Source organism: Erythrolamprus reginae, chromosome 2 (assembly GCF_031021105.1).
Source record: "Erythrolamprus reginae isolate rEryReg1 chromosome 2, rEryReg1.hap1, whole genome shotgun sequence".
Classification (NCBI taxonomy): domain Eukaryota; kingdom Metazoa; phylum Chordata; class Lepidosauria; order Squamata; family Dipsadidae; genus Erythrolamprus; species Erythrolamprus reginae.
Window position 1 is genome coordinate 30306805 of NC_091951.1, and position 24716 is coordinate 30331520.

At 41.0% G+C, this 24716-nt stretch overlaps 1 protein-coding gene across 1 annotated transcript in view; it reads right to left on the bottom strand.

The window, feature by feature from the left end:
• The window catches only part of AGPAT1 (1-acylglycerol-3-phosphate O-acyltransferase 1), an 87646-nt gene that overhangs the window by 17078 nt on the left and 45852 nt on the right, over positions 1 to 24716 (bottom strand). Inside the window, 5 exon segments of the mRNA XM_070744101.1 lie at positions 10541 to 10648; positions 10650 to 10717; positions 13634 to 13767; positions 14848 to 15039; positions 19459 to 19616. Coding sequence (XP_070600202.1) covers positions 10541 to 10648; positions 10650 to 10717; positions 13634 to 13767; positions 14848 to 15039; positions 19459 to 19607 — 651 coding nt within the window. The 5' untranslated portion in view covers positions 19608 to 19616.

Sequence of the window (24716 nt, forward strand, 5' to 3'; positions counted from 1 at the left end):
AAAGAAAGGCCAACCATGATTACCCTGTTTCCCTCCAAATAGAAACATAGAAGACTGACGGCAGAAAAAGACCTCATGGTCCATCTAGTCTGCCCTTATACTATTTCCTGTATTTTATCTTAGGTTGGATTTATGTTTATCCCAGGCATGTTTAAATTCAGTCACTGTGGATTTACCAACCACGTCTGCTGGAGGTTTGTTCCAAGGATCTACTACTCTTTCAGTGAAATAATATTTTCTCATGTTGCTTTTGATCTTTCCCCCAACTAACTTCAGATTGTGTCCCCTTGTTCTTGTGTTCACTTTCCTATTAAAAACACTTCCCTCCTGGACCTTATTTAACCCTTTAATATATTTAAATGTTTTGACCATGTCCCCCTTTTCCTTCTACCCTCCAGACTATACAGATTGAGTTCATTAAGTCTTTCCTGATACGTTTTATGCTTAAGACCTTCCACCATTCTTGTAGCCCGTCTTTGGACCCATTCAATTTTGTCAATATCTTTTTGTAGGTGAGGTCTCCAGAACTGAACACAGTATTCCAAATGTGGTCTCACCAGCGCTCTATATAAGGGGATCACAATCTCCCTCTTCCTGCTTGTTATACCTCTAGCTATGCAGCCAAGCATCCTACTTGCTTTTCCTACTGCCCGACCACACTGCTCACCCATTTTGAGACTGTCAGAAATCACTACCCGTAAATCCTTCTCTCAAATAAGACATCCCCTGATAATGCTGGTCAACACAAAAAAAAATCATCAGCAAAGGTAATGTCTGTTTTACGGAGTTTGATAGGCTGATTCAAAAAAATGCTTAGTTTTGCTCTATGACATTAAGTTTCTGATATTGAAGCATTTTTGTTATTACGTTATTTCTACATTTTCAATGTATTCAATATGAGGTTACATTTTCAGTGTATTCAATCTGAGGTTAGTTGGGGGAAAGATCAGAAGCAATGTGAGAAAATATTATTTTACTAAAAGAATAGTAGATGCTTGGAACAAACTTCCAGTACACATGGTTGGTAAATCCACGTCTAACTGAATTTAAACATGCCTGGGATAAACATCCATCCATCCTAAGATAAAATACAGGAAATAGTATAAAGGCAGACTAGATGGACCATGAGGTCTTTTTCTGCGTCAATCTTCTATGTTTCTATGTATTTAATTACTGTTAGAACATAAGAACATAAGAGGAGCCATGCTGAATCAGGCCAAAGCCCATCGAGTCCAGCATTCTGTGTCACACAGTGGCCCACGAATTGTCCTTGGGGATCTTGAGCAAAAAGAGAAGGCAAAACCCTCCCTTTCCCTTGACCCACAATAAATGGTACTCAAGGAAATCTGCCTGCCTCAACCAATATAGAGGACCTCCGTTTCAGTAACCACTGATACACTTGGCATCCATGAATCTGTCTAATCCTGCCTTGAAGCTATCAAGGCTGACAGCTGTCACGACCTCTTCTGGAAGTGAATTCCATAAACCAACGACCCTCTGGGTGAAGATTTGTCCTCACTTTCTTACCTATGAGCTTTAGGGAGTGACCCCTTATCCCAGTGTTGTGTCTATCCACCTTTTCTATCCCCTGCATGATTTTATACACTTCGATCAAGTCACCCCTTAAAGGCCATCTTTCAAGGCTGAAGAGACCAAGGCATTGCAACCTGGTTTCATAAGAGAGGTGCTCCATTTCCTTGATCATTCTTTTTTACACCTTTTCCAATTCCATTATATCCTTCTTGAGATGCGGTGACCAGAACTGTACATGGTGACCAGAACTGTTTTCTTAATGTTACCAGTATATTTCCTATACCTTATAATCATGACACTGCTCCATGGGGAAAAAATTTTTTTTGAAGGGAGAAGCAATGAAAAAATCTTGCAAGCTAGGATAGATCGTTAGCATCTTGCTAGGGCTGGAAAAAAACCTTTTCCTGAAGGGAGTAGCAATGAAGCAATGAAAAGGGAGGGAGGTAGCAATGAAAACAAGCTTGGAAGAACCTGGAAAATCATTAGCACCTTGTTAGGACGGGGGGGGGGGGGGGAAGCTTTAAAAAAAGCTACATTCGGAGTATAAAACACACACAAATTTTCAGCCTCTTTTACGGCAGAAAAGTGCGTCTTATAACTATGAAAAATACAGTGTGAATCTGGCTTCCCCATTGGATGAGAGGCCACAGTACAACTGGGATACACCAGAATAAACTATTACACGTGAGATGAGAAGAAAAATTTTACATAAATGGTATTGTACACCAGCACAACTTGCACACTTCCAGGTAATTGTTGGCATGGTGGCCAAAGGAAAGGAATTTTCATGCATATGTTCTGGGAGTGTGTAGAAATTCAGAAATTTTGGAAGGAAGTGCAGAACGAAATAAATAAAATGTTAAATATTAATTGGATAATTACAAAAGAAATAGCAATATTAATTACACAAAGAGAACTAAGAGATTTTAAAGAAATAAAAACTGCAGCACTGGAAAGCGCTCAAGCGGTAGTGGTATTGGGTTGGAAAGAGCCTATAAAATGGACACTACAGAACTGGTACTGGTACATGGTGGATCACATTCATTTTGAAATCATGGAAATAAGATTAAACAACTTTGATGAAAATAAACTGGAGAAGCTGATGGCACGATGGAATAAGGTGAAAGGTTATATGCTGAGTAGAATCTGTGACGCAAATGTGAAAAATAAACTCCAATCACTCTTTCAATAATAACAAATGCAAAGTAGAGCCAAGGAAATATATATATATATATAAATTAGTAAATATTTGCACCCCCAGCAATTGGTGGTGGTGGTGATGGTTATTGTCAGTCGGGTGATGGGCACACGCACTGTGCACTGTTTTATGTTTGTTTTATGTAACCATATCTATAAAATGAATAAAAATATATTAAAAAATAAATAAACTATTACACGTATAGTTCAGGAATGTCTCCTCAGGTAATTACAGGGCACCTGGGATTATCTCACTACAACCACACCAGAAGCAATTATAGATGGATATCTTGCTTAGATATTGAATCGTTGCAACATACCCCATTGCAACCGTATGGCTCCGCATTATAGAAACATAGAAACATAGAAGTCTGACGGCAGAAAAAGACCTCATGGTCCATCTAGTCTGCCCTTATACTATTTTCTGTATTTTATCTTAGGATGGATATATGTTTATCCCAGGCATGTTTAAATTCAGTTACTGTGGATTTATCTACCACGTCTGCTGGAAGTTTGTTCCAAGGATCTACTACTCTTTCAGTAAAATAATATTTTCTCATGTTGCTTTTGATCTTTCCCCCGACTAACTTCAGATTGTGTCCCATTGTTCTTGTGTTCACTTTCCTATTAAAAACACTTCCTCCTGGACACCCGTTCAATTTTGTCAATATCTTTTTGTAGGTGAGGTCTCCAGAACTGAACACAGTATTCCAAATGTGGTCTCACCAGCATTCTATATAGTGGGATCATAATCTCCCTCTTCCTGCTTGTTATACCTCTAGCTATGCAGCCAAGCATCCTACTTGCTTTCCCTACCGCCTGACTGCACTGTTCACCCATTTTGAGACTGTCAGAAATCACTACCCCTAAATCCTTTTCTTTTGAAGTATTTGCCAACACTGAGCTGCCAATACAATACTCAGATTGAGGGATTCCTTTTCCCCAAGTGCATTATTTTACATTTGGAAACATTAAACTGCAGTTTCCATTGCTTAGACCATTTATCTAGTAAAGCTAAATCATTTACCATATTACAAACGCCTCCAGGAATATCAACCCTATTGCACACTTTAGAGTCATCGGCAAATAGGCAAACCTTTCCTACCAAACCTTCCCCTATGTCACTCACAAATATATTAAAAAGAATAGGACCCAGAACAGACCCTTGTGGCACACCGCTTGTAACCTGACTCTGCTCAAGATTATGATCTTATTATGGTCCTTATCTTAATTTAATACTTTTATCTCCATTATTGTATTGTCCTCATCTTTCATACATAAATATATACCTACATAAACACACACACACTCACGCAAACATATTTGTTGATGCTTTATTTAAAACCCTTATGTTGTGTTCGGGTCTATTGAAATTTGAGATCCTATTAAAAAAAAAAATTCCTGCAGATCTGAAACGTGATTAAATGACTTTGCCTTATGATTTTATTATGGTTTGCATTATGATTTTATTATGTTTATCTTAATTTAATACTTTTATCTCCATTGTTGTATTGTCCTCATCTTTTATACATAAATATATACCTATATAAACACACACACATATTTGCTGATGCTCTTATTTAAAACCTTTATGTTCTGTTTGGGTCTATTTCACCCAAAATGAAATTTGAGATCCTGTAAATTTTTTTTCTCTGCAGATCTGAAACTTGTGATTAAACGACTGCCTCATTTGAGGGGTTCTTGCTATGAGTATTTTTTGTTTTAGGTTTGGGGTTTTTTTTTAGTTTTTTGCTGGGTGCAGTTATTATACAGATACAGTGTCCCCTCGATTTTCGCGGGTTCGAACTTCGCGAATAGCCTATACCACGGTTTTTTCAAAAAATATTAATTAAAAAATACCGCGGTTTTTTTCCCCTATACCACGGTTTTTCCCACCCAATGACGTCATACGTCATCGCCAAACTAATAATTTTTGCAAATAAATAACAAAAAAAATTTATTGTTAATAAATACAGTAATTATGTTTATAAATATCAGGATCACTAAGTGTCTTATTCAATGGTGAGTACCAGTAATAATGGTGAGTAAATGGTTGTTAATGGAATGGGAAATGGTAATTTAGGGGTTTAAAGTGTTAAGGGAAGGCTTGTGATACTGTCCATAGCCAAAAATGGTGTATTTTACTTCCGCATCTCTACTTCGCGGAAATTCGACTTTCGCGGGCGGTCTCGGAACGCATCCCCCCGCGGAAATCGAGGGAACACTGTATACTGTTCCGGGTTTATTTGACCCGACCTATTAAAATGTTGATTTTAGCTAGTGTTTTTTTAAAATATCTATTGGATTAGTATACTGTATGTGAACATGGTTGATCATAAACAAATGAAAAAATGAAATTAAAAATCAATTTTTATTTATTTATTTATTTTCAGAGAAAGGTAACACGGGCTGTTTGCAATTATGTTCCCTTTATATATAGACTAGGCTGCAAGTTCCAAATTAACATCCTTGTTTTTAGAATGGATTTCTTGCATATGACTAGTCGGGCTGGTTTGTGGCGAGATAAACCCCAGGTGCCTTAAAATTACCATGAGGAGACATTCCTGAACTACGTGTAATAGTTTGTTCTCATGTACCACACTTGCACTGTGGGCTCTCATCCAATGGGGATATTTTTCAGAGTATAAGATCCACCTTTTCCGCCCTAAAAGAGGCTGAAAAATTTGGGTGTGTCTTATTCTCCGAATGTGGCTTTTTTGAAGCTTTTTTTCCTCAGCCCTAACGAGGTGCTAATTATTATTATTATTATTATTTATTATTATTATTATTATTATTATTAGTATTATCATTATCATCATCATCATCATTATTATTATTATTATTATTATTTATTAGATTTGTATGCCGCCCCTCTCCGCAGACTCGGGGCAGCTCACAGCAGTGACAAAAACAATATACATCGACAAATCTAATAATTCAAAATCTAAAATAACACTTGTACAATTTAAAAAATATAAAAGCAAAGAACCCCAATATAAAAAACATACATTCAGTCATATCATGCACTAAAACTGCATAGGGCAGGGGGAGATGTCTCAGTTCCCCTACGCCTGATGACAGAGGTGGGTTTTAAGGAGTTTATGAAAGGCAAGGAGGGTAGGGGCAGTTCTAATCTCTGGAGGGAGCTGATTCCAGAGAGTCGGGGCCGCCACAGGGAAGACTCTTCCGCTGAGTCCCGCCAGACGACATTGTTTTGTCGATGGGACCCGGAGAAGGCCAACTCTGTGGGACCTGAACCGGTCGCTGGGATTCGTGCAGCAGAAGGCGGTCTCACAGATATCCTGGTCCGGTGCCATGAAGGGCTTTATAGGTAATAACCAACACTTTGAATTGTGACCGGAAACTGATTGGCAACCAATGCAGACTGCGGAGTGTTGGAGTAACATGGGCATATTTAGGAAAGCCCATGATGGCTCTCGCAGCTGCATTCTGCACGATCTGAAGTTTCCGAACACTTTTCAAAGGTAGCCCCATGTAGAGAGCGTTACAGTAGTCGAGCCTCGAAGTGATGAGGGCATGAGTGACTGTGAGCAATGACTCCCGGTCCAGATAGGGCCGCAACTGGTGCACCAGGCGAACCTGGCCAAACGCCCCCCCTCGCCACAGCTGAAAGGTGTTTCTCTAATGTGAGCTGTGGATTTATTTATTTATTAATGATTTTCCAGGTTCTTCCAGGCTTGTTTTCATTGCTACTCCCTCCCGAAAAAGTTTTTTTCAGCCCTAACAAGAGGCTAACAATCTTTCCTAGCTTGCTGGATTTTTTTCATTGCTTCTCCCTTTAAAAAAGGTTTTTTTCCAGCGCTAAATCTTTGCAGGCTTGTTTTCATTGCTACTCCCTCGGAAGATTTTTTCCCCCCAGCCTTAACCAGGGGATAAAATAATGTGCTGAAGCTGACCAGACTAAGGATGCTAGCCTTATGAATACCTTGGCAGGTAGATTCCCCACCCCAATTTTTCTCCCCCCAAACTAAGGTGTGTTTTATTACTTCGGTGCGTCTTACACTCTGAAAAATACAGTATGTAACAACCGTGTTACTAACAGCTGCAGCGACTCAATTAGGGAAAGAAAGGTCATAAAACAGGGCAAAACTCACTTTGAGGACTGCCTCATATAGCAACAGGAATCCAGGGTTCAATTGTGGTCGTAAATCAAGGACTAGCTGTATGTATATACCCTAGAAGGATTTAGGGATAGTGATTTCTGACAGTCTCAAAATGGGTGTGAACAGTGCAGTCAGGCGGTAGGGAAAGCAAAGTAGGATGCTTGGCTGCATAGCTAGAGGTATAACAAGCAGGAAGAGGGAGATTATGATCCCGCTATATAGAGTGCTGGTGAGACCACAATTGGAATACTGTGTTCAGTTCTGGAGACCTCACCTACAAAAAGATATTGACAAAATTGAACGGGTCCAAAGACGGGCTGCAAGAATGGTGGAAGGTCTTAAGCATAAAACGTATCAGGAAAGACTTAATGAACTCAATCTGTATAGCCTGGAGGACAGAAGGAAAAGGAGGGGACATGATCGAAACATTTAAATATGTTAAAGGGTTAAATAAGGTTCAGGAGGGAAGTGTTTTTAATAGGAAAGTGAACACAAGGACAAGGGGACACAATCTGAAGTTAGTTGGGGGAAAGATCAAAAGCAACGTGGAGAAAATGTTATTTTACTGAAAGAGTAGTAGATCCTTGGAACAAACTTCCAGCAGACGTGGTAGATAAATCCACAGTAACTGAATTTAAACATGCCTGGGATAAACATATATCCATCCTAAGATAAAATGCAGAAAATAGTATAAGGGCAGACTAGATGGACCATGAGGGCTTTTTTCTGCCGTCAGACTTCTATGTTTCTATGTTTCTATGTTGCTCCATAGGAGAGAAGATTGAAGGGAGATACGTTAGTAGACTTCAGTTATTTGAAGATGTCAAAAGGAGGAACCGAACGGACAAAGGGGTTGAAATTCCTGAGGAACACCTTTAAATTTATATTTTGGGAGGAATTTCCAAGAGAGCTGGAATTCTCAAGCAACAGAATTGATCGCTAGTAGGCCCCCTTCCCTGGTCTGGATAGCAATTGTTTGAAACCCTCAGAACAAAACAGTTCTGAGCAGATCCTGAAATGGGACTGGCTTGAGTGACCTCTGAGGACCTGTCCAATTTTGCTTCTATGAATTATGCAATGAAAATTTTGGCCACAACTGAACAGGCAGTGCAGAAATACAACTCGGGGTTTCCCAAAATAGCCCGTCCTGGGAACAAAAACCTTCCATCAGAAGTTGCTGCCTCATGGCAATAACCAACGACAGACACTGAGACGTTAGTAGACTCAGTCTTGGGAGTTTACAGCCAAATACAGGCAGTCCTCGACTTAAGACCACAACAGAGTCCAAAATTTCTGTTGCTAAGCAAGACAGTTAAGTGAGTTTTGCCCCTTACATCTTACGACCTTTATTGCCACATTTGTTAAGTAAAACACCGCAGCTGTTAATGCCGCTTGGCGGGGCCTTCTCTGTGGCGGCCCCGGCCCTCTGGAACCAATTCCCCCCAGAGATTAGAATTGCCCCCACCCTCCTTGCCCTTTCGTAAGCTACTTGAAACCCACCTTTGCCGCCAGGCATGGGGGAATTAAGATACTCTTTCCTCCTAGGCCTTTACAATTTTATGCATGGTATGTCTGTATGTATGTTTGGTTTTTATATTAATGGGTTTTTTAATCGTTTTTTACTATTGTATTATTATTGTACGCTGTCTTATTATTGCTGTTAGCTGCCCTGTCTCCGGAGAGGGGCGGCATACAAATCCAATCAATAAATCAATAAAATCAATAAATAAATAACATGTCTGGTTCGGTGAATCTGGCTCCCTCTGGACTTTAGTTTGTCCGAAGGGTGCAAAAGTAGATCACATGACCCCGGGACACTGCAGCCATCATGAATATTAGTCAATTGCCCAGATTTCAAATTTCAATCCCATGAGCAGGGGGGATTCTCTAAAAAGTCAAAACTGTGTGAAAAATGGTCAATTTTTTTTTTCAGGGCCATTGTAACTTCAAACGGTCACTAAATGGAACTGTTGTACACCAAGGACTATTGGTATTCATAGAAACATAGAAGATTGATGGCAGAAAAAGACTTCATGGTCCATCTACTTATACTACTTCCTGTTATTTTATCTTAGGATGGATATGTTTATATGTTTAAATTCAGTTACTGTGGATTTACCAACCACGTCTGCTGGAAGTTTATTCCAAGCATCTACTACTCTTTCAGTAAAATAATATTTTCTCAGGTTGCTTCTGATCTTTCCCCCCAACTAACTTCAGATTGTGCCCCCCTTGTTCTTGTGTTCACTTTCCTATTAAAAACACTTCCCTCCTGAACCTTATTTAATCCTTTAACATATTTAAATGTTTCAATCATGTCCCCCCCCCTTTCCCTTCTGTCCTCCAGATTATACAGATTGAGTTCCTTAAGTCTTTCCTGACACGTTTTAGGCTTGAGACCTTCCACCATTTTTGTAGCCTGTCTTTGGACCCGTTCAATTTTATCAATATCTTTTTTATAGGTGAAGTCTCCAGAACTGAACACAGTATTCCAAATGTGGTCTCAAAATGTATTCAGCCTAAGACTGAGTGGATCTCCCAGTCAAAACAGTCCTGAGAGTTGTAATCCAGTGTTTTTCAACCGCGGCCATTTTGAGATGTGTGGACTTCAACTCCCAGAATTCCTTCAAGAACTCAAGCCAGGTCATAGGGCAACCCTTACTTTATTTTAAACCATATGATGACACTCCTCCCTCCCATCGGATAGGCATTGTCCTCACTGTAAGGAAGTTTCTCCTTAATTCCAGATGCTTATCTCCTTAGTTAGTGTCCATCCATTGTTTCTTGTCCTACCCTCTGGTGCTACGAAAAAATAAATTGACCCCCTCCTCTTTGTGGCAGCCTCTCAAATACTATCCCCCTTTAGCCCTTCTTTTCTCTAGAATGGCCATACCCACTCCCTGCAACCATTCTTCATTTATTTTAGTCCCCAGGCCTTTAATCATTGTATTTGCTCTTCTTTGCCACTTTCAAATGCCTCATTCCTCATTCCGTCATCACTCCGGAGCCTGCACTGGCTGCCGATCAGTTTCCGGTCACAATTCAAAGTGTTGGTTATGACCGATAAAGCCCTTCATGGCATCGGACCAGATTATCTCCGGGACCCCCTTCTGCCGCAAGAATCCCAGCAACCGATTAGATTAGAGGCCCACAGAGTTGGCCTTCTCCGGGTCCCGTCGACCAAACAATGCCGTCTGGCGGGACCCAGGGGAAGAGCCTTCTCTGTGGCGGCCCTGGCCCTCTGGAATCAACTTTCCCCGGAGATAAGGACTGCCCCCACTCTCCTTGCCTTTCGCAAACTTTCGAAAACTGATCTATGTCGCCAAGCATGGAGTAATTGATATATCCTTAGCTGCCTTTGACTTTATGGATGGTGTGTTTGGGTTGTATGACTGTTTTAATAGGGGTTTTTTAAAGACTGTTTTTAACATTGGATTTGTATATGATGTTTTATTGTTGTGAGCCGCTCCGAGTCCCCGGAGAGGGGCGGCATACAAATCTAATAAATAATAAATAAATAATAACAAATCTAATAAATAATTCCCCAATCTTGCCATCCTGATATGGCATCGCCCTAGTTCAGACGCAACTCTGTCCCATCCGTCTCCCTCCTCCAAATTTCATCACAGTTCTGCAAACCCCTTTCAAACAACAACAACAACAATAACAGTAACAACAACCCTCACATCTTGGCTCAGCATAGTTTGGGAAGCCTCAGACATAACGCTGATGGCATCGTTGGTTTTCTTGCGGTTGATAAAAATGATGCCTCCCAGCCAGCAGGCCAACCCCACCCGTGCCCATGTACATCAGCTCCTTCTTGGCAATTGGCACACACCGATCTGGCAACACCTCCATCAAACCTTGTGCAGAAAAAAATAAAATAAGGATTAGCTATGCTGCGCTAGGAGAGTCACAGACTGGGGTAGGCCAAGATGGCCTCTTTACGACCTGTGGGACTTCAACTCCCAGAATTCCTGCGCCAGCAGGTTCATAAAGGGGGCCGTAGTGGCTTTTCCCTGTCATAGATACAAATATTTGCCTTGAACCAGGCGGCCACGGCTTCATGTGAAGGAACCACAAAGAGAGAGAGAGAGAGAGAGAGAGAGAGAGAGAGAGAGAGGTAGGTAGGTAGGTAGGTAGGTAGATAGATAGATGATAGATAGATTATAGATAGATAGATAGATAGATAGATAGATAGATAGATAAATAGAGATAGATAGATGATAGATGATAGATTATAGATAGATAGATAGATAGATAGATAGATAATAGATAGATAGATGATAGATAGATAGATAGTTAGATGATAGATAGATAGATGATAGATAGATAGAGATAGACAGAGATAGATAGATAGATAGATAATAGATAGATAGATAGATAGATAGATAGAGATAGATAGAGATAGATGATAGATAGATAGATAGATAGATAGATAGATAGATAGATAGATAGATAATAGATAGATATAGATAGATGATAGATAGATGATAGATAGATGATAGATAGATAGATGATAGATAGATAGATGATAGATAGATGATAGATAGATAGATGATAGATAGATGATAGATAGATAGATGATAGATAGATAGATGATAGATAGATAGATGATAGATAGATGATAGATAGATGATAGATGATAGATAGATATAGATAGATGATAGATAGATAGATGATAGATAGATGATAGATAGATGATAGATAGAGATAGATAGATAGATGATAGATAGATATATAGAGATAGATAGATGATAGATAGATGATAGATAGCTAGATAGCTAGATAGATAGATAGATCAGTAGTTCTCAACCTTTCTAATGCCGCAACCCCTTAACACAGTTCCTCATATTGTGGTGACCCCCCAACCATAAGTCTAGCGCCAATTCTCCCAACAGAGCTTTAAGCTGATTGGAAGGAATGTCAGAGGGGCACCCCCACTGTAAACGCCTGATTGGTCGGATTGCAAAAATATGTTCCAAGGCGTCAGAATAGAAGCTTTAGTTCCTAACATCATGTGAAATTGGTCTTTTCCCATGGTCTTAGGCAACCCCTTTGAAACAGTTGTTCGACCTCCCAAAAGGGTCCCAACCTCCCAGGTTGAGAAACACTGCAATAAATAATATATAAATAAATAATATAATAATAAAATAATCAATGAATGAATGAATGAATAAATAAATGTGGTTTAAATAACCAACTAGCTAAATAAATAAAATAGTCCTCAACTTGCAACAATTTATTTACTGACCATTCAAAGTTATAATGGCCCTGAAAATTTTTGATTTATGGCTGTTTTTCCTAGTTACGACCTTTTTAGCATCCTCGCAATCATGTGATCAAAATTCGGGTGCTTGGCAACTGGTTCATATTTATGATGTTTGTAGTCTCCCAGGGGTAATGTGATCCCCGTGAGAGCGTCTGATGACCAAAGTCAACAGGGGAAGCCAGACTAGGTTTAAACCACTGGGGTAAGCTAATTTATCCCCTGCAGTGATTCACTTAACAAGTGGTGGGTGAGAAAAGTCCTAAAATGAGGCAAAACTCACTTAACAAATGTCTCACTTAACAACAGAATTTGTGAGCTCAACTGTGGTTGTAAGTCGAGGACTACCTGCATATCTTTTTTTAAAAAAAATTACCTAAATGAATTTAAATTCAATTTTCAACTTAAGAATTGGTAGAAAACCAACTTTTTATTAACTGACGCTTATTACAGGAGACAATAGGAAAAATGCTGGGACAGACATTAAGAACTAACCATCCATCCATCCATCCATCCATCTATCTCTTTCCCTCTTATCTGTCTATCTGTCTGTCTTATCTATCTCTTATCCGTCCATCCATCCATCCATCCATCGATCTATCTCTTTCTCTCTTATCTGGCTATCTGTCTGTCTTATCTATCTCTTATCCGTCCGTCCATCCATCCCATCCGTCCGTCCGTCCATCCATCCGTCCGTCCGTCCGTCCGTCCATCCATCCATCCATACAATGTCATTTGGCGGGCCCCAGGGGAAGAGCCTTCTCTGTGGCGGCCCCAGCCCTCTGGAACCAACTCCCCCGGGAGATTAGAACTGCCCCCACCCCTCCCTGTCTTTCGTAAACTACTCAAGACTCATTTTATACCGCCAGGCATGGGGGGAGTTGAGATAGCTCTTCCCCCTAGCCAATTCCAAGTTATGCATGGTGTATGTTTGGTTTTATAATAGGGGGTTTTTAGTTGTTTTTATTATTGGATTGTACATGTTGTGTTTTAATATTATTGTTGTTAGCCGCCCCGAGTCTGCGGAGAGGGGCGGCATACAAATCCAATAAATTATTATTATTATTAATTATTATCTCTTTCTCTCTTATCTTTCTGTCTATCTATCTGTCTGTCTTATCTATCTCTTATCCATCCGTCCATCTGTCCATTGCATCCATCCATTATCTCTTATCATTCTCTCTCTCTCTTTCTATCATCTATCTATCATGTATCATATCTCTCTCTCTCTCTCTCTCTCCTTCCCTCCCCCATCCACCCATCCACCCTACCCATCCATCCATCCATCCATCCATCCATCCATCCATCCATCCATCCATCCATCCATCCAATCTATTTATTTGTAATGGAACGACTCTCGGCATCTTACATTTGCAAACTAATCGCAGCATCTATTTTTTTGTAAAAAAAAGAACATGCACTCACGCACTAACAACAACAAATAAACTGGTAGAGACCAGACCAAATTCTTAGCTCCTTCCCATCCTCCCCACCTTCCTCCGCTCCCTACCAAGCAAGTCAAGGGAACTCTGGTGATTGGACACCACCACGTAGGGTTCCTTGAGGTTGAAGTTCTCGGTCCCTCGCACCTCAATCTTGATCCCATAGAGATATTTTATGTGGAGCAACATGAACCGTAATATCCTGGAAGGGAGAGAGAAAGCATATCAAATTGGGACTTGACAACATTTAAGCGTGAATGTCTAACGATATATCAGCTTTTGGGAACATGGGGATTCCTCCAAATGCCCCCAGGCTGCCTTTCAACCACCAACATTTGGAGAACAACAGCTGCACCCTATGTGCAGTTCAGGCGGTAGGGAAAGCAAATAGGATGCTTGGCTGCATAGCTAGAGGTATAACAAGCAGGAAGAGGGAGATTATGATCCCGCTATATATAGAGTGCTGGTGAGACCACATTTGGAATACTGTGTTCAGTTCTGGAGACCTCACCTACAAAAAGATATTGACAAAATTGAATGGGTCCAAAGACGGGCTACAAGAATGGTGGAAGGTCTTAAGCATAAAACGTATCAGGAAAGACTTAATGAACTCAATCTGTATAGTCTGGAGGACAGAAGGAAAAGGGGGGAACATGATCGAAACATTTAAATATATTAAAGGGTTAAATAAGGTCCAGGAGGGAAGTGTTTCTAATAGGAAAGTGAACACAAGAACAAGGGGACACAATCTGAAGTTAGTTGGGGGAAAGGATCAAAAGCAACCTGAGAAAATATTATTTTACTGAAAGAGTAGTAGATCCTTGGAACAAACTTCCAGCAGACGTAGTAGATAAATCCACAGTAACTGAATTTAAACTTGCCTGGGATAAAACATATATCCATACTAAGATAAAATACAGAAAATAGTATAAGGGCAGCCTCGATGTACCATGAGGTCCTTTTTTCTGCCGTCAGTCTTCTATGTTTCTATTTATTTATTTATTTTGTTTGTTTGTTTGTTTGTTTAATTTATTTAATTTTATTTATTTATTTGTTTATCTTTTAGGGGGGGGAAGTGCATCTTATACTCCCAAAAATGCAGTATGCTAGCTGGAGAGGGATGCTGTAATCCAATACAGCAGAAAGGTGGATATACAGTAAGGGCAATCCTGTTATCTAACCAGCTGTGATCAGATATAGGTCTAGGTCCGATGGAGGGCTTTCTCCTGGCCCAAGAGGGGGTGGACATCCCCCCACCAGCACACACCTAAAACAGACTCACTTCATATTCTCCACGTCGCGTCCGCGGACGGCACAGATCGGGATGGCAATGACAGCCAGGAAGAGGATGTAGCTGTTGTAGAAGGCCATCTTGCAGAAATACTTGAAGGTGGCACTCCATTCGTAGAGAAGCGGGATGGCCACCAGGAAGAGGATGAGGAGCCACTGACCCAGCGAGATCTCCATTTTCTCTCTGAGGAAAGGGAACAGGAAGAAGCCGAGTTTACTTCTGGGGCTTTCCTAGAAACCAAGAGTAAATAACAGACTTGCAAACAATGTCAGTCGCGGCGTTGGCTGGAGACAACTGGTAGTTGTCGCTCTTAATACACCTGGAAGTCACCTGGCTGGAAAAGCTATACAGGTAGATTAGATTAGATTTATTGGATTTATATGCCGCCCCTCTCCGCAGACTCGGAGCGGCTCACAACAATAGTAAAAAAACAGTAGATAGTGACAAATCCAATGCCCACCAATCCAATTACAATTTTAAGTTAAGAAATTCATAAAACAATCCCAATACAGTGATACCTTGTCTTACAAACTTAATTGGTTCCGGGACGAGGTTCTTAAGGTGAAAAGTTTGTAAGACGAAACAATGTTTCCCATAGGAATCAATGGAAAAGCGATTAATGCATGCAAGCCCAAAACTCATCCCTTTTGCCAGCCGAAGCGCCCGTTTTTGCACTGCTGGGATTGCCCTGCTGGGATTCCCCTGCAGCATCACAAAAACACGGAAGTCCAGAGGTGGGGTTTCCCCATGGAGGGGAGCCTCAGGGGAATCCCAGCAGTGCAAAAACGGGTGCTTCGCTGGCAACGGAAGTCCAGAGGTGGGGCATCCCAGTGGCAGGTGGTGGGTTTGTAAGGTGAAAATAGTTTGTAAGAAGAGGCAAAAAAATCTTAAACCCCGGGTTTGTATCTCGAAAAGTTTGTATGATGAGGCGTTTGTAAGACGAAGGTATCACTGTATATATAAAAAACAAGCACACAATCAATCAAACGGCAAACACAACATGGGCAAAGGGGAGATGTTTTTAGTTCCCCCATGCTTGACGGCAGAGGTGGGTTTTTAAGGAGTTTACGAAAGGCAAGGGAGGGTGGGGGGCAATCCTAATCTCAGGGGGGGAGCTGGTTCCAGAGGGTCGGAGCCACCACAGAGAAGGCTCTTCCCCTGGGGCCCGCCAGACGACATTGTTTAGTCCAGTGTTTCCCAACCTTTTTGGAGCCGCGGCACACTTTTTCATATTTTCAAAATCCTGGGGAACATTGGGGGGAGGGGGGGGGCGCTAAAAAAAGTTTGGATAAAAAAAAATCTCTCTTCCTCCCTTTTCGCTCTATTTCTCTCTCCCTCTTTCTCTCTCTTCCTTCCTTTCTCTCTCCATCCCCTCTTTCTTTCTCTCTTCCTTCCTTCTTCTCTTTCTGGTCTCCTCCTTCCTCTCTCATCTCTCTTTCCTTCCTCTCCCTTTCTGTCTATCCTTTCTATCTCTCACCCCTTCTGCCTCTTTCATTCCCTTTCTCTCCCTCCCTTTCTCTCTCATTCCTTTCTCTCCCTCTTTCCTTTCTATCTCTCTTTCTTTTTCTCCCCTCCTTCATATCTTCTTTCTCTCCCCCCTTCCTCCCTCTTTCCTTTCTCCCCCTCCATTTCTCTTCCTTTTTCTCTCTATCCTTTCTACTTCTTACTCTTTCTTTCTCTCCCTCCTTCATTCAATTTTCTCTCCCTCCCTTTCTCTCTTTCCTTTCTCTCCCTCCATTTCTCTTCCTTTTTCTCTATCCTTTTCTACTTCTTGCTCTTTCTTTCTCTCCCTCCTTCATTCAATTTTCTCTCCCCTCCCTTCCTCCCTCTTTCCTTTCTCCCCCTCCATTTCTCTTCCTTTTTCTCTATCCTTTCTACTTCTTACTCTTTCTTTCTCTCCCTCCTTCATTCAATTTTCTCTCTCCTCCCTTTCTCTCTCTTTCCTTTCTCCCCCTCCATTTCTCTTCCTTTTTCTCTATCCTTTCTACTTCTTACTCTTTCTTTCTCTCCCTCCTTCATTCAATTTTCTCTCCCTCCCTTTCTCTCTCTTTCCTTTCTCTCCCTCCCTTGTTCTCCCCTGGGGCTGCCTGTGCCTGCCCTGCACCACCCCAACACGGACGGACCAGCCCCCGGTCGTCGGTTCGTCGCCCCCCCCCCCCCACACACACGGAGGGAGATCAGCCACTGGAGGGAAATCGGGCTGGCGGGGGGGCGGCGAATCCACCTCCCCACTCGGGTGGAGGGAGATCGGGCTGGCGAGGGCGGTGGATCCGCGTCCCCCAGCCCGCGCGGAGGGAAATCGGGGCAGGCGGGAGCGGGTGGCCGCGGCTCCCTGTGCGCCCCTGGGAAAAGGGTGCGTGGGGGGGGCATTTTGGGGGTGCGTTGGCGTGCGCAGCCTACAGGGAACGGTGCCCGGGGGCCGCTGCAGCCGGCAGCCTGTTTTCCGCTGCCAGTGCCCCTCCCACCAGGCCCCAAAGGACACTTGCCGCCGACGCCATTGAAGGCGGAGGAAAAAAGGCAGGAAGAATGAAGCTCTCTTTCTTCCCTGCCTTCCTTCTTTGGGGCGCAGCAGGAGAGGCGCCAGAAACCGCGGCATCGGGCAGGAGCCGGGAGGTCGGACGGCACCGGCAGCTCCCCGCCCAGCTGTCGCTGTCGCGGCACACCTGGCTGTGTCTCGCGGCACACTAGTGTGCCGCGGCACACCGGTTGGGAAACGCTGGTTTAGTCGACGGGACCCGGAGAAGGCCGACTCTGTGGGACCTTATCGGCCGCTGGGGGATTCGTGCGGCAGAAGAGGCGGTCCCGAAGATATTCTGGTCCGGGTGCCATGAAGGGCTTTATAGGTCATAACCAACACTTTGAATTGTGACCGGAAAACTGATCGGCAACCAATGCAGACTGCGGAGTGTTGGAGTAATATGGGCATACTTAGAGAAGCACTGGACCAGAATATCTCCGGGACCGCCTTCTGCCGCACGAATCCCAGCGACCAGTTAGGTCCCACAGAGTTGGCCTTCTCTGGGTCCCATCAACTAAACAATGTCATTTGGCGGGACCCAGGGGAAGAGCCTTCTCTGTGGCGGCCCCGACCCTTTGGAACCAACTCCCCCCAGATATCAGAGTTGCCCCCACCCTCCTTGCCTTTCGTAAAGTTCTTAAGACCCATCTCTGTCGTCAGGCATGGGGGAACTGACACATCTCCCCCGGGCCTATACAGTTTATACATGGAATGTTTGTGTGTGTGTTTGCTTTTAATAATGGGTTTTTTAGTGTTTTTTAAATTATTAGATTTGTTATTTACTGTTATTTACTGTTATTTCTTGTTATTGTTGTGAGCCGGCCCGAGTCTACGGAGAGGGGCGGCATACAAATCTAATTAATTAATTAATTAATTAATTAATTAATTAATGCTCTCGCAGCTGCATCCTGCACAATTCTGCAGCTGCATTCTGCACGATCTGAAGTTTCTTCAACGGCAACACCACTGAGGGATTTTCACTGAAGTTTATTAATCATTTATTTATTTATTTATTTATCAAATTTGTATGCCGCCCCTCTCCGCAGACTCGGGGCGGCTAACAACAGCAATAAAACAATATAAACAAATCTAATATTTAAGTTAATTTTAAAAGTGCTTTCTTTCACAAGGCAATTGGACTGTCTTGTTTTGCTTGAAGACGGTTCACTTCTTATCCAGGAAGCTTTCTTCAGTTCTGACCGAATGGTGGAGGATGGGAGGATTTACATTCCTTGCAACTGAACGGTGAAGGAGTATGAACGGGATTTCCGGGAATATTGCAGACTATATGATTCAGGTGATCCTGGGGGAAAAGATAAACCTCTGAGAGCGGCTGAGCAACTCTGAGAAACTAATAACCAGATGATTGCAAGGAATATAGATCTTTCCACTCTCCACCATTTCGCCAGAACTGGAGAAGCTTGTTGGATGAAAAGCAAAATGTCTTCAAGCGAAACAAGAATGTCCAATTGCCTTTTGAAAGAAAGCACCCTTGGGACAACCATGTCATGGAGGACTGCGAATCTCCATAGATGTAAAGACATGATCAACTAATTGGCTAATATGTATTAATTATATTTAAACATAGAAACATAGAAACATAGAAGTCTGACGGCAGAAAAAGACCTCATGGTCCATCTAGTCTGCCCTTATACTATTTCCTGTATTTTATCTTACAATGGATATATGTTTATCCCAGGCATGTTTAAATTCAGTTACTGTGGATTTATCTACCACGTCTGCTGGAAGTTTGTTCCAAGGATCTACTACTCTTTTCAGTAAAATAATATTTTCTCATGTTGCTTTTGATCTTTCCCCCAATCAATCATCTTGTATCTCATGATTCTTGACAAATGCATCTTTTCTTTTATGTACACTGAGAGCATATGCACCAAATCCCTTAGCTGTCCAATCATACTTCGCCAATAAAGAATTATATTCTATAATATTATACATTTATTGTAAGTTGAAAAGAGGGACAAATTGTCTAAAACAGCAATTGTAAAAATATTTTTTAAATATAAAATGTTTAATTAAAAAAATAGAGATAGGCATAGAGATTCACTGAAGGCTTTCTTACTTACACAATCTGAAGATAGTTGGGGGAAAGATCAAAAGCAACGTGAGGAAATATTATTTCACTGAAAGAGTAGTTGATCCTTGGAACAAACTTCCAGCAGACGTGGTTGGTAAATCCACAGGAACTGAATTTAAACATGCCTGGGATAAACATATATCCATCCTAAGATAAAACACAGGAAATAGTATAAGGGCAGACTAGATGGACCATGAGGTCTTTTTCTGCCGTCAGTCTTCTATGTTTCTATGTAATTCCCAGAATAACTCAGGCAGCATGCTGGCTGAGGAATTCTGGAAGTTGTCAAAGTTGAGAAAAACAAATTTCTAGGGAACTACCTTCACCATTGACCTACTTTGACATTCAGCCAAAATTTATTCTCCAGTCCAGTTTCTTAAATCTATGCAAGGTTAGACTCCATTTTTGAGGTTAGATAGCAGGGGAAACACAGTCACTTATCAATTCTACGACTGCAACTTTTCCTTGAATTAATCTAGCAGTCTTGCTCAAAGGCCTTTTTTTTAAAAAAAAAAAAAGGAAGCAGTGTAAACAGTACAATCCCTGATTATCCTCTGAAGTCTGCCTCTGTCTTGTTGGGTTGCAGAACCAAACCAAACAAGTTACAGTATAGAGGTGCAGATGACAGACTCAATGATTCCTCTGTAGAACTGTATCAGCAGTTTGAGCTTCCTGAGTTGGCGCAGAAAGAACATCCTTTGTTTGGGGTCCAGGGCTGGATTCATGAGGCAGCCTCTGATGGAAAGTGACTATGAAGGAAGAGATAGTGTGATGGAGCAATGTGAAGTGTCATTTCCCCGGAAGGAGAGAGAGAGAGAGAGAGAGAGAGAGAGAGAGAGAGAGAGAGAGAGAGAGAGAGAGAGAGAGCACGTTTCAAACAGGCACAAAAGACAACACAGCCCAGAGTTGGCTCAGAAAAAGAGATTGAGAAGAGCTATTCCCTAGAATCTCCCTGGCTTTATCCCTTAGGGCAGGGGGTAGGCAAAGTTGGCTCTTCTATAACCTGTGGACTTCAACTCCCAGAATTCCTGAGCCAATCATGCTAGCTCAGGAATTCTGGGAGTTGAAGTCCATACGTCAGAGAGGAGCCAACGTTGCCTACCTCTGCCTCAGGGCTACAGTAGTATAGTGTTAGCTGGCAGGATTCTAATGCCTGTGTGGTATGAGCAAATAAAGGAGTGAACTTTATTTCTAATTGTTTTATGCCATTCTTGGGTTGGGCCTTACAGTCCCTGAGCTCCTTGCCAGGAACTGGCTTAATGCAGGTTATCCTCGACATTATACGACCACAATTGAGTCCCAAATTTTAAGTTGTCATGGGATAAATCTGATAAATTTGACCTATAAAGCTATTCATGGCACCGGATATCTCCGGGACCGCCTTCTGCCGCACGAATCCCAGCAACCAGTTAGGTCCCACAGAGTGGGCCTTCTCCGGGTCCCGTCGACTAAACAATGTTGCTTGGCGGGACCCAGGGGAAGAGCCTTTTCTGTGGCGGCCCCGACCCTCTGGAACCAGCTCCCCCCAGAGATCAGAATTGCCCCCACCCTCCTCGCCTTTTGTAAGCTCCTTAAAACCCACCTCTGTCGTCAGGCATGGGGGAATTGAGATATTCCTTTCCCCCTAGGCCTATACAATTTATGCATGGTATGTTTGTGTGTATGTTTGGTTTTTAATAAGGTTTTTTAAAATTATTTTAAATACAGTACAGTATTAGATTTGTCATATGCTGTTTCATTATTGTTGCTAGCCGCCCCAAGTCTATGGAGAGGGGCGGCATACAAATCTAATAAATGAATGAATGAATGAATGAATGAATGAATGAATGAATGAATTGAGTTTGCTCCATTTTATGGCTTTTCTCACCACATTTGTTAAGTGAATGGCTGCAGATCTTAAATGAGTAACCTGGTTGTTAAGGGAATCACGCTTCCCCTTTGACTTTGCTGGTCAGATGGGGATCACATGACCCCAGGACGGTGCAAGTCTTCGGAGAGGGGGCGGCATACAAATCTAAGTAATAAATAAATAAATAAATAAAATAAATAAATAAATTATTATTACTACTACTACTACTACTACTATTATTATTATTGTTGGTTGTTGTTGTTGTTATTATTATTATTATTATTATTATTTATTAGATTTGTATGCCGCCCCCTTTCCGTAGACTCGGGGCGGCTCACAACACAATAAAACAGTTCATGACAAATCTAATAAATTACAATTTAAAATATTTAATAAATGTGGGTCAGTTGTCAAGCATCTGAATGTAAATACCTCCCAGAGACCAATAAGAGCACACAGAGTTGGCCTCCTACAGGTCCCGTCAACTAAGCAACACAGGTTGGCAGGGCCCAAAGGGAAGGGCTTTCTCTGTTATTGCCCCGGCTCTATGGAATCAACTCCCCCCCCCTCTGATGTCCGTACTGCTCCCACACTACTGGCCTTCTGTAAGGCTACGAAGACCTGGCTTTGCCGCAGTCCTGGGGGGCCATGAACTAACAACTATCATGGCCAAATCGTATGAATGGTAACCATGCATGTTGTCTTGATTGTTTAATTATGGTTTTTTAAATCAGTTTTTAAATCATTGTTTAATTATGGGTTTCTTAAATGTTTTTAAATCATTGTTTAATTATGGGTTTTTAAATCAGTTTTTAAATCATTGTTTAATTATGGTTTTTTAAATCAGTTTTTAAATCATAATTTAATTATGGGTTTTTTAAATCAGGGTTTTAGAGTTTTAGATTCAACTTTTTATTGCTGTTGTATTTATATTAATGACCTGCAAAGCCCTACATGGCATTGGGCCAAATTACTTACCGGTACCTTCTGCCATATGAATCCCAGTGACCGGTTAGGTCCCACAGAGTTGGCCTTCTCCAGGTCCCGTCAAACAACGTTGCTTGGCGGAGCTAAGGGGAAAAGCCTTCTCTGTGGGGGCCCCGGGCCTCTGGAATCAGCTCCCCCCAGAGATTCGCACTGCCCCCACCCTCCTCGCCTTTCTGCAACAGTCTTAAGACCCACTTATGTCACCAGGTTTGGGGCAATTAGATCTAGTCCCCGTGGCCAATAATTGTGATGCATGGCTGCAATTTGAATTTGTCTGATTGATTTTTAATATATTGGGGGTTTTAGATTACATAGTTTTTAATTAATTACATTTTCTCTGTATTCACTGTTTTATATTGTATACTGTGTGTCGCCCCGAGTCTTCAGAGAGGGGCGGCATACAAATCTAATAAATAACAATAAAATAATAATAATAATAATAATAATAATAATAATAATAATAATAATAATATATTGTTATTGTAAGCTGCCCAGAGACCTTCGGGATTGGGCGGCACAGAAGTCGAATTAACCCTGCTGTTCTGTTCGGGTCGTATGTGACCCGAAGCCAAGTTTGAGTCCCTGTAAAAAATTTTCCCTGCATATCTGAAACTTGAAATTTCATGACTGTTCATCATTTCAGGAGTTCTCTCTATGAGAATTTTTTTTGGGGGGTGGGGGGCTTAGTTTTTGCTGGGCAAAAAAAGTTACAAATCTTCTGTTCCCGGGTCACCCTGACCCGGACCGAAAACTCTTCATTTGCAGTGCTTATGTTTGGTCTTTTTGAAAGCTTTTTTCACTTGGAAAGTAGTCTGAACATTTCTGCACACATTGGAATGAAAATTGAACTGAAAAAATTAATCCTTGTTGGTTTATTTTGCACATAAATGTGCCTCCCCCGTTTTTGTGAAATGTTTTTCAATTTATGGATAGTTTTGCTTGCAAAATGCATTCTATTTTACTGAAGTTGGTGTGGGATTGGTAGCTTGAACATTTCTGAATATAAGAAAAATATAAAGGAACTGAAAAAAATGATTCTTACTGGTTTTTTAACATCAGAAATAAGCCCCCCCCCCCCCCTCGGCTGCTTGCAACCATTTTCACTTTTTATTTTTTTATGCTCCAAATCCAAAATATTCTTTAAAATCTTAGGCATTCATTTACTCAATTTAACAATGCTGATCATCAAAAAAATATTTGTGGGGGTGGGGAAAATTTTTTTTTTCTGGGCAAAAAAAAAGTCACGTTCTGTTCGGGTCATATAGACCCGGACCAAAATGATTTTTTTTAGGTACTTGAATTTGGTCTTTTAGAAAACTTTTTCAACTGGAAAACTAGTTTGAACATTTATGAACATAATGATATGAAAATTGAACTGGAAAAATTGAGACTTATATTTCTATTTTGATCAAAAAGCCCCTCCCCCCATCCTTTCTGAATTTCGTGTCAATTTATATTTTTTAAGGCTACAAATCCCTAAGGAATTTTCCCCCAAAAGGTTTGATATACTAAATTGAACAATCCTGAACATAAGAAAAATATAAATAAACTGAAAAAAATGGTTCTTATTGGTTTATTTTTGCCACAAAAGGGCCACCCCCCTCGGCCTTGCTGTGTGCCATTATTGTCACTTGTTATACATATTTGGCTAGAAATATTTGGAATATCCTTTTGAAAATCAACCACATTGTAGCCAGAGAACTAATTTTATGAAAGAAATCCATTTTACTAAAAAAAAGTATGTAAGTTTGAAATTAACAGCATATTTTTTATATAAATTGAAATAACTTTATGTGCAAAATAAACCAATATGCATCAATTTTTCCAGTTCAATTTTCATATCATTATGTTCAGAAATGTTCAAGCTACAAATCCCACACCAACTTTAGTAAAATAGAATGCATTTTGATAACAAAACTATCCATAAAGTGAAGACTATTTCACAGAAATGGGGGGGTATGCATTATATCAGCAAAATAAACCAATAAGATTTACTTTTTCCATTTCAATTTTCATATCATTGTGTGCAGAAATGTTCAAGCTACCAATCCCACACCAGCTTCACTAAAATAGAATGCATTTTGCAAGCAAAACTATCCATAAATTGAAAAACATTTCACACAAACGGGGGGGGGGCACATTTATGTGCAAAATAAACCAATAAGGATTAATTTTTTTCAGTTCAATTTTCATTCCATTGTGTGCAGAAATGTTCAAACTTGTTTCCAGGTGAAAAAAGCTTTCAAAAAGACCAAATATAAGTACCTAAAATGATCAATTTGCAGTCCGGGTCAAATAGACCCGGGAACATAAGATTGGGGATTTTTTCTAAACAGAACAGCAGGTTAAATAAATAAATAAATAAATAAATAAATAAATAAATAAATAAATAAATAAATAAATAAATAAAT